Genomic DNA, 17,756 nt, shown 5'->3' with positions numbered 1-17,756 from the left:
ATATATATTCTCTGATTAACACTAAAAATATTTTCTAATACCAGAGAAAACAGTGAAAGGGAATCCCATCCAGGTATTGATATTTACTTTTCCCCCCAATTGTAAACAAAACTCAGGGTAACTAGGATGGAGTAGTTTAAATTCTATACCCAGAGATTTGCAACTTTTCTCCCATCCTAACCCCTGAGGAGGTAACAAATCTGCTCCACTGGTTAATATGGTCCTGAAAACACAGCAGCTCCTGGCTGGGAGAGACTGGAGGGGCTGCTGTATATCAGACTCTGAAAAAGCACCTCCTGTGGTCTAAATATGCCCCATATTCCGATACCCTTTACACTCAGTCATCTGCTGGTACATACCCAGACGCTGCCTGAAACCTCAGTGGAAGATGATCAGTAGTGGGCTTCAATGCAGAACTGGAAAGAGACTAGGCATCTTCTAAAGAAAGCTAAGTACACTGTGTAAGAAAGAGCATTGGAGACCAGGGCTAAAGGTTAAAAATTGTGAGATTATGTATGTACATAGGCAAGACACTGCACTCCAACTAAAGGTTTTGTTGTTTTCAGGTACAATGCGGTACAGTTATGGATTATATACTGGATTGCTTTAGCCAGAAAGAAAAGCAAACAATTTAGGGATACAGAACTGAATTTAATAAAGAATAATGTACCTGATTCTTGGCATCTTGCTTAATCATTACAATTTGGAATAAAAAATAAATAAATCAATGAACAGATATCTAGCAGCATGTATGTTCATTTATAGAAGAATGTTTTAGAGCCATCTCCAACTGAAATCATTAATTCTGTTTAGACGGAGGGCCCATGTATTTTAGGGTGAAGTTGGTTTATCATCTGTGCCAATATCAAGTTTCATCTCAGCTAACCGGGCAACTTCAAACAGAAATGAATTTACGTGTTCCGGCTATTATAATGGGAGTGCTATGCTCCTAAGGAGACACTCCAGAACTGGTCTACGACATCCATTCAGTTAGCAATTAGGAATCACTGTTTACAGACCACAGCAGACTTTCACAGTGTGAAATCCAGAAACCAGAATACTTCTTCACTTGAGACATTTCTTTCTTGACAATCATCTTGTAAATCATTTCTGTCTGAATATATTATGGAAAGAGGCTTCTAATGTTGGTAAAATCCTTTACTATCTTGCTTACTATAACGTCTATTCAAGACACATGGCAGGTACACTTTCAGTACTGCTTTCTGAAAGGCAGTGTTACACTATATTTACTCTGTCTTCCCTCTTCCGCCCCCAATCAGTAAACTAGCAATTGATATAAAGTATAATTCCTACCAGAACATGCAGGGAAGGTGCATCACATCACAAGTCTCTCCTTTATGCTTTTACCTTCTCTAGTTCTGAAGGTCAAAGTTTGCAGTGCTGTGTCTGAACTTGTATTGAAATGTTTGGCATTAATAAAACAAAGAAGGAATTAATATATTTTTTAATTGTGGGGGGAGGAGAAGGAATCTACAAAGGCGGATTTCACTTTCTAAGCAGCATTATATTGGTCTAGATTAATAATTTTCCCAGCAGGCCTTCCATGATTTTACTATGAACAATCGCAGCCTTTGTATCTCAGATCCCCTTACATGTGACATTTGATCAAAGTTTTAAAATCAGCAGCTAATGGAGGTGGAGAAAAGTTCTGCTCAGTAAGGCATTATACAAAGCCATCCCACAGCTCATTTTGAGGTTGCTACAAGCTGGATCACAGAGGTTTTCCAGCTAAACATTATTTAGATGTTAAGTTAAAGTTTCTGTACCCTGAACACTATATTTATTGCATGTCATCATACTTCTCAGGGGAACATCCCCTAAACATCACTAAAGCATGACTTAAGAAAATTCTTCAGTTCTTTCACACAGGTGTGTTTTTTAGAGATAAGTGTAAGGAACCGAACAATTAAATGTATTCTTATTCAAGGTTTCCGTACATAGCCTTAAAAAAATAAAATAAGGAAGTCTGCCTCCTTGCCCCCCAAAATAAGATTTCAGGTAACTAAATTACCTCTATTACTAGTTCTAGAATTAGTGGTAGTCATTCTGATGAGATGGGATATGAAAAGAAAACTAGTAAAATCAATTCATTAATTTCTACCTAAAAGTCCTTATCCAAGGAAATATTTCCCAAAGAAATGGAGGAAAAAAAGATTAGTAAAGGAAATATCTCACACTTAAACATGCTATATAAGGAAAGACGGCTGAAAGGAAATCTTGCAGGGAATTTTATCCCTTTGAACTTTTAAATAAACTCTTAAGTAAGATTATGCAAACTTACTAAAGACCGGTCCTGATTAGAGAGAAAAAATGCACCCCTTCTCCAAGTCAGTTCTGGAGGCTTTCTCCAGAGTTGTTAAGGTCTGTGATGGGTAAAGAAAGACCTCCTAACAAACCAGCATTCTTTTCCACAGGATCAGAGCTAACTGGCCCCCCCCAGACTAAGTGACCAATCACATCAGCTTCAGCTGAAACCAGCCTCCACGACATTATAAACAGAGCAATGTGAACCGTAAACCCAGTCCAAGAAGAGAACCTACAAGCTGGACTTGTAGATTAAAATTACCTCACCAAAAAGACAGGCTCTGAAAGCTTCCTCCAGACCTACCTGTGTATAAGGCTGGCCCAGCAAAAGAACTGGTGAGTACATGAGAAAATATTCAATCTTATTTCTTTCCTTAAGGGGAACAGAGAAAAAAACTGACTGACAAATAGGGACGGAGCTAGATATTGCCAATAGAGTTTTAAAACAAAGACATTACCTACAGGGTCATACATTAAGGTTCTTTATTCTTTTTCCTTAAATTTTGGAAATAGAATAATAGTCCTCTTGAAAGCATTATTGGAAATTTTCTTCTTAATTGTTTTACTAAATGTATACTAATTCTCCATTATAATATAGAAATGAGAAGAGAAAGACCCTGGAAAAAATTCAGTGGCTTTTAAAAAAATGTATCTTTTTCTTTTGGAAGGGATTAAAGAAACCCAAAATGAGCAAACAAAAACAAATGACCCCCCCCAAAAAAAAATCATTTTGTTTTTACTTTTTTAAGCCATAGGAAAAATGATGAGTGTCCTAATTTCTTTTTAAGCATGAAATTATTGCTGAAATTAGGTGCTTCTACAAATAAGAAATTAAAATATAAAAGAATCTCTGAGCTTATATAATAGAATTAGAACTCACACTATTTGCCCTAATTATGGAGGGCAGGAGAGATGATTATGACTCTCTTCACAGTCCTTAACTGTTTACACCAGAAGTGAACAAATGCACAGTAATACTGTAATCATTTAACATTTGTAGTTATTATAACTTATATCTTAACTGTTTAATATGAACTATACTACTACATTACAACATGACAATAAAAGATAATTTTGAGTGCTACAACCTAATGAGTAAAATGAATCCATTATTTTGATGACCAATGAAGCATCCACACTATCATTTTTATAAAGTACTATTTTTTCCATCAAATGGTTTATAAATAGGTAAATATTTTATAGCCCACACAGAGAGATACAAGCAAACCATCCCAATTCTACTTTCTACTGGGATCAATTTACAAGAATCATATAAATACAGACTAGGAAAAACACATTCAAAAAGCACTTGTGTACCTGTAGAGATATGAAAATAACCTGGAAATATAATAGCATAAACATAATGTCTGTCCATCAGACACTTTTAAATTTGATGGAAAGAAAATCTACATATATTGGGCAACAATAATTTAATGTTTTAAATGCCATACAAGCATATATAAAATTATATAGAAAAAAATCACACAGGAAACCTGTATCAGTGGAGGGAAATGGTAGTAAGTTTACAAACATGTAGGATTTTAAAGGATCACGTTATTTAATTCCCTCTGATTTCTTTCTTTCTCTTTTTAATATAAGGAAGCCTGGCCAAGGGGATTGGGTGGCTCGCCCAAACTGACACAGCTATGTAACCAACAGAGCCAGAACCCGGTCGGCTAGATTTCCCACCCTGTCTTCGTTATGCTAAACCACACTGACTACATGAGTGCAAAGAATGGAGTTATTCAGGGTAATCTGTTAAGTGGGGATTGAAATCTTACCTCTCTCAACTACTCCACTTTCCAACACCATCTAAACAAGATTTAGGAAGGTCTTATATATAAAAAGGACAATGCTTCACTGTTTTGATATTAGCCTTCTGACTGCCCTGTTCACAGGTTTTTTCGTGTATTTACTTAGTTGCAAGAGAAAAAAAAAACTGTAAAAGCCTAGAGCAAGAGTGCTACAAAAGCTATAGGTAAGAAGTTACAATCCTGAAAAGGCCCAAATGAAAATAATTAATTTTGTTAGCTATAGTATGTATACAAAGGCTGTCTCCTCAGGTAATGAATTTTAGAACTTAATGAAGCAAGCTGAAAATCAAGAAGAACCATGGACCTTTCCGCCCACAAATTACTATGACACAATAAGCAATCAGTGGTTCCATAAGTGGAACAGCACTAGTGTACAGCTTCATCATGGGCATTTTCACATAGGCAGGAAGCAAGAAACAATAAAGGTCAAAGCCATGGACAAGGCAAAACCACACAGTGGTTCACAAACTTACTGAAGGCAGCCAACTACTCTTTATTGCTATATCTTTCTTCTTCAAGTGTCAAAATGTCTTTTCTTCTATAAAATTATGATGAAAGTATTATATTTTTAAAATTATTTTCTCACCTGGCAAAATACAAATTTGGCAATGCTTTATAAGAACTCTCCTCTCTACATTTTGTTTTAACTCTGCTGGTCTATAGAATCTAAGATTAGACTATGTACAATAATTCTGATTGTACTCATCTTCAAATCTTGCAAGATGTCTTCCTTAACTGAAAATATCCTTCTTGCCTACAAATCATATGTCTTAGCCTAAGCATTTCTGAAGAACAAATATTCTGTAGGGGCTCTTCGATAAAACTAGTCAACTGTAACGTGTTATTCACAAAAGCTAACTAGGGTCAAAATGTCTATTTTTGAGGCAATATAGCACTGACTCTGGACTACGGACTGAGCAGGAACTGACCACCACTTACTACCTTTGTGATCTTAGGAAACTCACTGTGGCTCAGTTTCATTATCTATAAAATGGGCGTTAATAATGGTACTTATTACTAGGAAAGTTAAGAAACATTATTAATACCAATAAGGCAACTAATAGCCCAAGAGGTTACTCTGTGCCAGGCACGGCTATTGGCTTCACATGAGTCAATACACGTGAAGTGCTTGGTATGATTCCTGGCACATAATAAATAATATATATTAGCCAATATTATTAATCATTACTGACATAAAAATCATGCATAAAGTTAACAATGATTTAAAATGGATATTTGAGACATTTCTGGGGACAGGAGAGTTCTAAAGGTGCTAAAAATCAGGCTGTCAAAGACTATTTTGTGACTGCAGTACCAATCATCTTGGGAAAGACTCTTATCTCACCAAACTCTAAATATTAGACAGTTTCTTTCAGTTAAAAAAAAAAAAAAAAACCAACTGTTAAGTTAGTCAGACTTGCAAAATAATCCATACGCCTTGTGAAAACGTCTTTTATCTGCCTGATCCTCAGTGATCTCATCTGAAAAATGGGATAAGAATCTCTATCTTAAAAAAAAAAAAAAAAAAAAAGAATGTCTACCTTGCTGAGATACCAAAGAATTAGAGACAATGCAGTAATGAAAGCACCTAGCACAATGCCTATGAATATTTTGTTGTTATTATAATTTCCAAAAGGGCAGAGATCAGGTCTTCTAAAACATCAAAACATCTAGCAAAATGAATCATTAAATAGCTGTGCCAAGAAAAAAAAAACTAAATAAAATGATAATGACAACTTGTTAGGATAAATTATAAAACATTAATGCCCTAAGATTTTTTAAAAATTTATAACATGAAACAGAAATGACCATCTAATCTAAATAAAGTTAACAATCAACCCAGTGTTCCATCAGCAACTCATATGCGAAGAAAATATACGAGAATGTCTCTAATCTCACCAATAAATGTTAAATCAGCCTTAGGACAAAAGGGAAAGTATATACCCAGCTGGCCAATGTCCAATTCCAACAACACAGGAAGCCAGTCTCCAAAGCCCCAAAGTCCCTAGACATAGGAGGGTTCATCCAGCAAACTCAAGCAAAGCATCATTGTCATTCAAAAGGTAGGAAGGTGATATGCAACACTTCCAAGGGCATCTACTTCTGAAGGAGGAAGCATCGAAAAGAGTCATGTATAAACTCCTAGTACTGGATTGTGGCAAAGAAGGCAGATTCAGGGGAAGCAAAGTTGCATTTCCCATTCTGTTTCTGCTTGCCTCTGCATAGAAGTCTTTGACACCTTTGTCATATGCAAGGATGGTCACATGGAAAGCACACATTAGATTTCAACTCACCACACAGAGAAAAGAAGAAACACAGATGAAAACCGTTTATAGCTAAAAACTAACTTTACTACTGTTTCTAAAATTGACATTTAACGTCTTAATGATTATTTTAGTTCATTAAACTCAAAGCTTTTTCTTCTGGTTCATTTACTTCTTTTTTTTCTTTTTTAAGGCATTGCCTTTTTTTTTTTTTAATTATTTACTTACTTATTTGGCTGCATCAGGTCTTAGTTGTGGCATGCAGGATCTTTAGTTGTGACACGTGGAATCTTTAGTTGCGGCAAGTGAACTCTTTTAGTTGTGGCATGTGGGGTCTAGTCCCCTGACCAGGGAACGAACCCGGGCCCCCTGCATTGGCAGCCACTGGAATCTTAGCCACTGGACCACCAGGGAAGTACCTGGTTCATTTACTTTCAAAATTAATATTACCTTGGAATCTCTACCTGGAATTTCTTATTTTGCCAAGAAAATAATTTTCTCTCTACCCCACAATCTAATCAGCATCTAGAATATTCAGAAGGGCGGCAATCCATGAGCCATAGAAGGAAAGACTCTATGAAAATGACCACAAAGTAACAAAAACAAATAAAACCTAATCATAGAACTTTCAATAGGCTAATTATAAAGCATACAATGGAACTATGGATCTCTAAAAGCTTACTCTTATCCTAGCAATAAGTGTGGCTTCAAAACATTTTCAGACAGTTCAACACTACACTTCTAAATGATTTCTATTTATTTTAACAGAGGAACACATATTTAACGTTCCTTTTCATTATGAATTATTCATAGTTATAAATTATTAATTAATTATGGAAAGTTGTTACACACAATGTTTAGTCAAATCAATACATACTTGAAGCCTCAACTTGTGCAAGAAAGATACAGGAGTGTCAAAAAAGACATGAATCGTAATCCCAACCCTTGGGGATTCGTTAAAATGCCAAACAATATTTTAACAGTCATTAAAGGAACCAATAAGAGATATCCTAAGGCAATCCATGATTAGCTATCAAATGAATGACTTAGTCAGTAAATGCTCCCTTATGTAAAGAGAAAAGAGAAAGAGCTATCAGACTGGGAAAGCCTGCCCAGCAGTCAGGGAAGCATTCCAAAAAATTACAAAACAAAGTCTCAGAATTTATTAATATTACCTGAAAAACAGTTAAGGGTTTACTAATTTACTCTTGATTTCAGAGAATTACAGCCTGAGATGGATGGCAGTAATTGCAAAGTTATTGCTCCTCTCCTAACTCAGAGGTACCGGAGGATGGTCACCAAGGATGGCCATAGCACACTTCAAATGGATGGCGCTCAAAGAGGTCTTGCATATCTTCGAGACGCTTGGGGAATCCTAATGGACATGCGCTGGCGCTGGATGATGTTGGTTTTTTCTGCTTCTTTTGTTATCCACTGGCTTGTCTTTGCAGTGCTCTGGTATGTTCTAGCTGAGATGAATGGTGATCTGGAACTAGATCATGATGCCCCACCTGAAAACCACACTATCTGTGTCAAGTACATCACCAGTTTCACAGCTGCATTCTCCTTCTCCCTGGAGACACAACTCACAATTGGTTACGGTACCATGTTCCCCAGTGGTGACTGTCCAAGTGCAATCGCCCTACTTGCCATACAAATGCTCCTAGGCCTCATGCTAGAGGCCTTCATCACAGGTAATTGCTTTTTGTATTTTGTTTGTAGTATTTTTGGCTGCGGTGGGTCTTCGTTGCTGCGCGCGGGCTTTCTCTAGTTGCGGCGAGCGGGGGCTACTCTTCATTGCGGTGCACGGGCTTCTCACTGAGGTGGCTTCTCTTGTCATGGAGCACAGGGTCTAGGCACACGGGCTTCAGTAGTTGCGGCACGTGGGCCCTAGAGCGCACAGGCTTCAGCAGTTGCGGCGCGCAGGCTTCAGTAGTTGTGGCACGCAGGCTCTAGAGTGCAGGCTCAGTAGTTGTGGCACACAGGCTTAGTTGCTCCGCGGCATGTGGGATCTTCCCGGTACAGGGATCGAACCCATGTCCCCTGCATTGGCAGGCCGATTCTTAACCACTGCGCCACCAGGGAAGTCCCCACAGGTAATTGTTTTTGTTCTTAAAAAAAAAAATGTATGAATGTTTTGGAATGGGTATAGTCAGTTATAAGCAACTGTATTACAGAATAATTTATTTGCAATATTGGCAGGTAATGACTGAGACTGAAAGGAAGAGCCTAGGGTCAAACAATAGGAGAAATTTTAAGAAACCTCTCTCTATACTTAAATTTTACATATTGAAATTTCTTAAGAAAAAAGGGATCATTATGCTACCAGCCAAAAAAATATTAACAAAAAATCTAAAAGGAGTTTTTCAGAGAAGCTAAATATTTTGTTAAATAAGTGAATAAATATGTTCAATGCATATTTTGACGGTCATTTTACCTAACAGAGGAATTTGATTTTTTTTTTTTAACCTTTACTGGGCTAGAATTTTCTCCTCTGAGTTCATCTTTTCAACATTTACTCAATACTAATGAGCCCAGAGCACCACAGTCAGCACTGCACATTAGAGAACAAGTATACATATCCTGAGCATGTACTGGAAATTGGCCACAATGATTATGAAATTTTGCGTATAAACCTGGCAACGCATGATACTCTTTGCTCTAATAAAGTAGGGCTAGTGATATATACAATTAAAAAATAAAAAACAAAACAAAGAGAAAACCTTGTTTTAACACACTATGGGCGATATTAACAGTGGTCTGGAATAAAGTCCCAGTGTGCTACCACCTGGCTTTTACAACCTGTAGCAAATCACTTAATCTTTACAAGAAGAGTTCTTACACTGGGCCATTCGATAAAATTTAGAGGATATGTGAACTTAGACAGGAAAAACTTGCATCTTTTTTTTTTTTACACTAACATCTAACTGAAATTTGGTATTTCCTTTGATTATAAATGTAGGCAACAAAAAACAAAAGCATCGGCAATACCCGTAACTTTGTTACAAACAGAAATCCCAGATATTTTCATATCATACTATAATACTTCAAAATTACAGTACTAAACCTCCACTGTATTTTTTTATTTAATGCATTAAAAAAGCACATATAGTACACATTACAATTTTTTAAATGTTCAACTGGATTTCAGTGTATTTGGTTTCCTTTTTATATACTTTATTTTAATGCATTTAAAGCGTAATTCTAATAAGAGGTCCATAGACCTCACCAGCCTGCCAACATCTGTGGCACAAAAGTAGTTAAGAAACCCTGATCTACCTGCTGGGGGGCACATGGAGGATGCACTTGAAGGGTACACTGAAACCACCTTAGAGACAGAGCCTTCTTAAAAGAAAAAAGGTTTGTATAAATTTCAAAGTTAAAAATTCTTCAATGTCACTTGTTCTACAGGTCCCCTCCCTACCCCAAATCATTCTCCTATGAATTTAATCTCTATTTAAACTTGAAGTAATCTGGTTGCAACTACATTGCATTTATTTTCTGTTACATTATTTTTAAAGCAGGGGCAGGAATACAGGAAATGACCACTCCTCCACTTCATAACAAACTAAAGTTTTACATTTCTATGTAACAAAATGAATTTTGCTTACCCATTTTGAAATCGCAGTTTTAAAATAAAGAATGTATGTACCGTTTTGCAAAATCCTTCAGGCTAATGAGAAATAAACAAGTTCAATTCCTGACTCATTTCGAAGGCATGGCACCAAGAAATGTATAACAATTTGCTAGATCCTTCTCATTCAGAAAAGGTATTGATATTTGAACTGTTCATTCTAAAAAAAATTCAATGGTTTCTAATTTAGGTGCCTTTGTGGCGAAGATCGCCCGGCCAAAAAATCGAGCTTTCTCAATTCGCTTTACTGACTTAGCAGTAGTAGCTCACATAGATGGCAAACCTAATCTTATTTTCCAAGTGGCCAACACTCGACCTAGCCCTCTAACCAGTGTTCGGGTCTCAGCTGTACTCTATCAGGAAAGAGAAAACGGCGAACTCTACCAGACCAGTGTGGACTTCCACCTTGATGGCATCAGTTCTGAGGAATGTCCATTCTTTATCTTTCCACTAACCTACTATCACTCCATTATACCATCGAGTCCCCTGGCTACTCTGCTCCAGCATGAAAATCCTCCCCACTTTGAATTAGTTGTGTTCCTTTCAGCAATGCAGGAAGGCACTGGAGAAATATGCCAAAGGAGGACATCCTACCTACCCTCCGAGATCATGTTACATCACTGTTTTGCATCTCTGCTGACCCGAGGTTCCAAAGGTGAATATCAAATCAAGATGGAGAATTTTGATAAGACTATTCCTGAACTTCCAACTCCTCTGGTCTCCAAGAGCCCAAACAGGACTGACCTGGACATCCATATCAATGGACAAAGCATTGACAATTTTCAGATCTCTGAAACAGGACTGAAAGAGTAAGAAATATCCATAGCGCCCTATTTTTTAATGTATTAAATATACTCAGCCAGTTATGCACCTATTTTTCCTTCATCATATCCCACGTTTTCTTTTTTCCAATGCTGATTACATCTTTCTGATTACATCATGGTGATCAAGCCTCTGTCCATTAAAAAAAAAATGGCTAGCAATACACATTGTGGAAATATAACATCATACAAAGTTTGTATCTGTGGTTATCTGCTGAAATCAATGCATCTGAATGTAACAGATATTTACAATAACAGAAATGCTGTTGGTGAGTTTGTATGGATGTGGTATGATACCAGTAATGAAGGTAAAATGGACAGTGAAGTTTAACACAGCTGAACGCTAAGAAAATCAGCCATAAATTTCTCATTTTCATCTGCAAGTTGAAGCAGCAGCCTAATTTCAAACCTAGCTCCCTGGATAGAACAATGATTTAACAATATTTAGTGAATACCCTTTTAAAACTGTTATTTCTTCAAGGCAACAAAGATCAGTCCTTTGGTTCTTTATAAAACAAAACTAGGGTAAATATTACCCCCTTAATTTTTAACAGCTAAGAACAAAAATTCACAAGAAAACAGCGAAGAATAGATTTATACATAACTCTAAAAGCATTTGAGCATGACACCCAAACACATGCACATATTCATACATTTGTGGCAGAAAGTGATCAGAGCAAGTTAAGATAAGCTCTAGGCTGAAGGAAACTGCAGGGTGGTATTTGAGCAAGGAGATGCAAAATTGTATCTACTTTAAAGCTACCATGCATACTAATCAAACAGTGATTTAAAAATTATAACCAACTATTCATCTGAATAACTTCCGACCTAAGTAAAAATATTCCCTTTCTACTTAGGGTCCACTCAATGGTATAAAAACCTCATAGATGCAAATATATTTACGTTTTTGTAGATATAAAGGTTTAGATATAATTCAACAAGGGGAAAAATCTCCAACAGAAAAAGCAAAAAATAATTAGGCAATGAAGTATTTTCAAACCCAAATTCCTGTTTCAAACTTCAGATAGTTTTTTCTATAAACACAAAATGAGTGTTTATTCACCAGTAGGAGGTTGGACTAGATGAACTCTATTATTTCTTTCCAAATCTAATACTCCATGAAAACTATGCTTTCTCTGCTTTTTTAATTTTGCATATACTAGGATGAACACTTTCCCTTACCTCCAGTTTAACTTAAGACTATCCTTTGTATACTTGTCATTTCAATAAAAAAATCGAACTGTCCTCAAACAGGAACCAAAAAAGTCACCCTATCAGATTTCAAATAGATTTGTTGCTGCTATTCTTTTCTGAAATTTCCCTTATCCAGGTTTATGTGAAAAAAGTGAAAGATTAACCCTCCCTACTGGTGATGACCCACACAGGAATCACCTCTTAAAATAAATACTAGCTAGTAAAGGGAAGCAGTTGTGAAAAGCAGGGCACAGCAGCAAGTCACATTTTTCTACTCCTAGACCAAAAGGAAGAGAAAATAAAGAAGAACTTCGGAGTGGTCTAAGACTAATTATAGCAAAGTATATCAAGGACATAGAAACTTAATCATTGTGAACTTCTGCTGTTTGAAAATCTTAGGCATTCTTAAGTACTAGCTAGACCAACAGGTTTTCCTCCAACCCAAGATTGTTGTAACACATATAGACAGCAGGAATTCTTATTTCTATAATAAAGTTAACAAGATTCTCCTAATCTGATGAAATTAAGTATTGAAGATTTACATGGTATATTTTTTCCTAAGAGCTCTACATCACTTACATAGATCAATTCCAACAGTTCAGAGAGGTTGCCCAAAGTGATGCAATTAGGAAGTGAGCAAGACCTGTCTAGGATCTGAGTCTCAATATAGATGCAGTATATTCTCCATTCAAGTCAGAGAAGTGTCTTACTATACTATTTATACATAAACTTTGCATCTGAAAATTAGATATAACTTTCCCTACACACACCCCCCCCAAAAAGAACTCCGTTGGTATACTAATGCTATTTAATAAATAGACAACTAAGAGATGCAATCAAATACTTTTGTCTAGGAGGCTGAAAGCTTCTGAAAGAACTGTTCATGATTCTTTTACTTCAAAGAATCACATCTTCTATGTTAAGGATTAAGTTTTCTGCAAAGGCCCCATTATCCTTTCAGGTGAATGGAGTACAGACTGAAAGAGGGGGAAATTTACTGGAAAGTGGGAAGAGCAGCTTTAACTCCTGGCTCTACAGCTCACTTACCTGGGCCACCTGAGAAATCAGTGACGATACCTCGGATACATCAGGGAGACCACGTTGGAACTAAGTTAAAAAATGCTTGTGGGAACCAATCCAGATAGCATGACAGTCCCAACAAACTGAAGACAAGTAGATACTAAAAATCATAAGGCCTGCTTTTATATATGTACAAGTCCATATTACCAACTGCCAGCAGCAGCCTAATAACCAAAAATTGCTATGTCTGCTTCAAAGCATTTCACACCAAAATGCACTGAGTTGAACCTTTCGGTATCACCTGGATTTTTTTTAATGATCTTTTAATTCCATCCTCACAGAACCATACCGTAAGATGATCACCAGAACTGATCTCCCCCTATGCAGCAATCAATTTCTATTGAATAGGAATTATAATTTTAATATTACAGGCCTTTTTCCACTTCCACATTCTCCCACGGGTATTCACAAGGGTCATGCACAATTCTAACCCAGATGCCTCTAATTCCACCCATTTCTCTACACATAAGAAGCAAATACATGATAAGAACCATCTCTAACTTTAAAAAGAACAAATCATTCTGGAACCTTCAGTACTCAAATTATCTTAATTTGATGTCATAGGACGTCTCACAATTGAGCAATATGTCAGTGTGTCCCAACAAACGAGTTAAGTACTGCTGTTCTTGGAGAGAGTAAGATACAGTATGAGCAAATTTTTTTAATCTACAGTATTTTCAACGAAAGTGGATTACTTATAAAAAGAGAAGCTCAGAATCATTAACACAGTTTAATAACCTGAAGTGAGCATCTTATTTAAAAAAGCATTCAATAAAAGCCACTACAAGGTATTTTTATAGATCTATGTGGACATTGCCCTGAAAAAAAGAAAGATTATACATCAACAAGACCAGATGAATAAACGACATTCATAGTAAGAACATTCACAGTTTTAGCCTTTGCTCTCTAATACAAAAGCGAACATTCTAGTATTTTCTCTATTTCTTCTCACCTGTGACATACTATCTGCACTGGAAAAGGAGTTAATAGCCTGCTTCCTAACTTGAAATTTCAATTCGTAAGATAGCCTTAATAAAGAATATATGTCTTGCAGAGAACACACAGACCTAAAAAGTTAAATCAAGTAAATCCTAATGGTTATATTTATCATCCCTGGTTTCATGCAATAATGCCCTCAAATAACCAGGGAACTCTAAATGCAAGCAATGCTACAACCCCATCTACTGGAGAGATGCAAGTAATTGAGTCAATTTTTAATAAATGTATCCTTATGTGTGAGCCTTGTTAAGGACCAATATCATGGAAATCCAGATAAAAATACTTCAAAACAGTAAGAAAGTCTTACCTACATCTTTTCGCCCTGGTTTTTCAAAACGTCTATCACCCCTAGAAAAGGTAAAAATAAGTTTCAAACAAATCTTGAGAGTAATGCGTAGATTTCCCATCTATGACACCCATTTTCCTATCTTTCTTAATAGCATTTCTTTCTTTTTCAAATTATAAAACAAATACATTGTTATTGCCTAACCTTTGGAAAATACAGAAAAGCACAAAGATGAAAACAAAAATATCCACCATCTCACCTACCAAAAGCTAGCTTCTACAGACCCAGAAATGTTATTTTTTTAATTAGATACATGTTTTATTTTAGGTATCTGCTGTACAGAGCTTTATATACTGCTTTTAGAATGTGTTTTTACATATCACTAGATATTTTCAAAATTATCCTAACTTTAACGGTTATATACTATTCTACTGTGTGGATACGCTATTATATAAGAAACCACACTGATATTAAGCTGTTTGGTTTATTTCGCATTATTTTATATATAAATGTTATCACAGTGGACATCTTTGTACATGTATCTCTGTGCAACTGCCTTTGCTCATCTTGAAAGACTTCATATAAAGTCACAAACGATATAGAGAAGATGCTTTGATTAACAGCAACGAACAGTAAAATGAAGATGCTTCCCACTGAGCACTAATCAAACAGCAAATCTAATTAACTACTAAATATCCATGCTGGCACTAAAATATTAATGTATTTATCTAGAATGCTTCTTCCTTTAAATAAGGATCATTTAAACATTTCTAACATAATTGATATTCAATTAACAGCATTTTTTGAAAAGTGAAACCTTGTAACTCTACAAAGAGCATTCTCCTCTGCAGAAAGCAGAAAAGAAATGTTTCTTACACCAAGAAACCTTTATACCAAGATGTGGATCCTTTTAGTTACCTTTCCTCCCAGCTCTGCGACCTATGCATTTCCCTGCCACCTCCTCGACCAAACACACCCTCTACTTCGTCAAAGCTTCTTTGGTAGAAACCACATTCACCTCTGCCTCTGCCTGAAAATAAGAAAACAGAAAAAATGATAGTCAGATGTCAACATCTGCACAAGTTCAACACCAAACATTAATCTCTGAAGTTCTGTCTATATACAAAGTAGGATGTCTACATTTAAATATTTAGCAAGGCCCACTGAATCTTTACCAGTGAGACCGATGACAGCATTGAAGTAGCTAGACCACAGGAGGATAAAAAAACAAGTTAGAAAACTGTGTAAGAGTCCCAGTTCCAGTCCTGAACAAGAAATAGTATCAACATTAAGCTCCTTAATAAAAAATTCAATAGTGAAATTCTAAGATCAGTAAACCATTACAAATCAAACCTTTTATTGTACTATTTTCAACAAAAATGGAAGATGTGGAGAGTTTGAGAAGAGAGCAGATAAAGTACAAAAGGCAAGCACAAATGTCAAATTAATTTCTTTAACTCCAGAGAAAGGATAATTTAATTGGGTTAACTCTAAACTAACAATTTTGTGAACTAAGTCCTTAAAGGATATTCCACAGCGACCAAAGGCACTCCTTCCCGTTTGCTCAAATCTTGAAGAAAAATATCAGGCAGCACTAAAAATTCAAACTGCAGAGCCGGTAAGAATGTGTGGATGTAGGAATTTAGAGGCTCCAGTGGCTCAAGTGTACACTGGCCTTTACTGAAGGCAATTTGATTACATCTATCAAAATTTGACTCAACAATTCTAACTAGAATTTATCCTAATAGAAATACTCGCACAAATATGCAAATACATATATACGAAGCTGTTCACTGCAATTTTTAAAAAAACAGAACTTAATCAGTAAAGGATTGGCTAAATAAATTCTGATAAAACATTTCAGTAGAATACCAGGAAGCCACAGAAGATAAAGTACTGACATTAAAAGAAATCTACATTATTCTGCTGAATGACAGAAGTATGCCAAAGAACAGTACATATAAAAAAGATTCCATGTATATAAATGATATGGCTGCACAGTTAGGGTCAGGAACGATATAAATACAAATGTTGCATCTGGGGGCAGAAGGCAGTATGCACTTTCAGCTTTATACTTTCTGTATAGTGTGAGGATTTCCCAACTAACCTGTGTGTTGGATACACCATTTGCATCCAACACACAGGTTAGAAAATTGGAGGGCAGGGAGGTGCCTAGGGATGTATTTATACCTAGATGAAATCTTAGCCATTATCCCTAGCTCAACTTCTCCCACGGTATAAAACCACCCAAAGAAAAATGATGATGAATCTTGAATAAAAGCATGAATGCATTCCAAAGCTAAATACAACTGAGTTAAATAATTGTTTCAAATATCCATGCAGTATTTCTACTTCTTAGTTATAATTCATCAAGAACTGACTCAATACAATTGTACTTCTATGTGACATTATGGAATACAAAAATAATGCATAGAATTTTATGTACATAAATACCCTCTCAACTAGTCCAAGTATCAATTTCTTCATCTGTAAAATGGAAGTGAGGACTAGGGTTGAACTACAATAATCTTACCTTCCAGTTACCTTCCAGTTGTACCAACTTAACTTCAAGTCATCTTAAAGTCAATGTCCAGTTTTGTACCTCTATCCTCAGGAAATACATACATTTTATTTAAGATCCTAAAACAGTGTAATACAAACTGTTATATTACACTGGGGTGATCCCCTACAACGAGATTTTTAGGATGAAAGAAAAAAAGTCCCCTGTCCTTTTAGAGAACAATTTCCTCAAGAAAACCATTAAGTACACAGCACCTTGAAAAAGTGTTTTATTCTGGAAACAGATGAATACGAAAAACAGCCTTCCAAAGTTGCCAGAAAAATAAGCAAACCACAGACAAAATATTTTCTGCCAGTTACGACTAGCACTGGCACTGGTCCTCCTTATGAGCCTAAGCTTTATAAGTGGGCACAAAAAAAGAATCAGATTCTAGAGCTTTCCAGCTTGTAAAATGTAAGGAACAATCTTCAAAGTACAAGGCCCATAATCATCTATAAATGTAGTCCCCATAGGAGGAGGAGCAAGTAAATACAACATGGTAAATCTTTCATAAAGTTAAATTTAAATGACTGTCCTATTGTCTGAGTTTTTACCCTATTCTTTGGGAGGATTAAAATATACTTCCTTTAATAATGATGAAGACAGTGGCTGACAGTTGTGTAGATATGCTTTACTGTTGAACATCTTAACCAGATAAAATAAAAAGATGACAAATTCATGTTGTTTTCCTGTTTGCTTATTTAAATTTTACTAGTTCTCATGATATTCCGAAGTCTGGAAGTCAGTCGATTTCCACATCAAAGTTTTCTCAAGTTGGA

General features: G+C 35.9%; 2 protein-coding genes across 8 annotated transcripts in view; one reads left to right on the top strand and one right to left on the bottom strand.

Moving 5' to 3' along the window:
- Positions 1-17,756, bottom strand: part of GIGYF2 (GRB10 interacting GYF protein 2) — a 126,689-nt gene that overhangs the window by 65,518 nt on the left and 43,415 nt on the right. For all 6 annotated transcript variants that reach the window (XR_009700791.1, XM_061188610.1, XM_061188588.1 and 3 more), the window contains 2 exons: positions 15,336-15,447; positions 14,439-14,479 (listed from right to left, as the gene is read on the bottom strand). Coding sequence is in view for 5 of the 6 variants with exons in the window: in XM_061188610.1 (XP_061044593.1) it covers positions 14,439-14,479; positions 15,336-15,447 (153 nt within the window). In the remaining variant the exon portion in view is untranslated. The remainder of the gene's footprint in view (positions 1-14,438; positions 14,480-15,335; positions 15,448-17,756) is intronic.
- KCNJ13 (potassium inwardly rectifying channel subfamily J member 13) lies at positions 7,638-10,850 on the top strand. 2 transcript variants are annotated; one of them, XM_061205954.1, is made up of 2 exons: positions 7,638-8,097; positions 10,228-10,850. In XM_061205954.1, the coding sequence occupies exons 1-2, from the start codon at positions 7,638-7,640 to the stop codon at positions 10,848-10,850; spliced, it is 1,083 nt and encodes a 360-aa protein (XP_061061937.1). The 2 variants fall into 2 exon arrangements, with proteins under 2 accessions (XP_061061937.1, XP_061061942.1); XM_061205959.1 differs by having other exon boundaries at positions 7,638-7,861; positions 10,228-10,288.

Source organism: Eubalaena glacialis, chromosome 1 (genome assembly GCF_028564815.1).
Source record: "Eubalaena glacialis isolate mEubGla1 chromosome 1, mEubGla1.1.hap2.+ XY, whole genome shotgun sequence".
NCBI classification, from domain to species: Eukaryota; Metazoa; Chordata; class Mammalia; order Artiodactyla; family Balaenidae; genus Eubalaena; species Eubalaena glacialis.
The sequence above is the reverse complement of the archived record's forward strand: the minus strand, read 5'-3'. Positions and strand labels throughout refer to the sequence as shown.

Bases quoted from the DNA above. Each gene is read 5' to 3' on its own strand.
- KCNJ13 (XM_061205954.1), top strand. From the start codon at position 7,638: ATGGATGGCAGTAATTGCAAAGTTATTGCTCCTCTCCTAACTCAGAGG. The intron at 8,098-10,227 runs GTAATTGCTTTT...TTTCTAATTTAG, and splicing joins GCTAGAGGCCTTCATCACAG to GTGCCTTTGTGGCGAAGATC.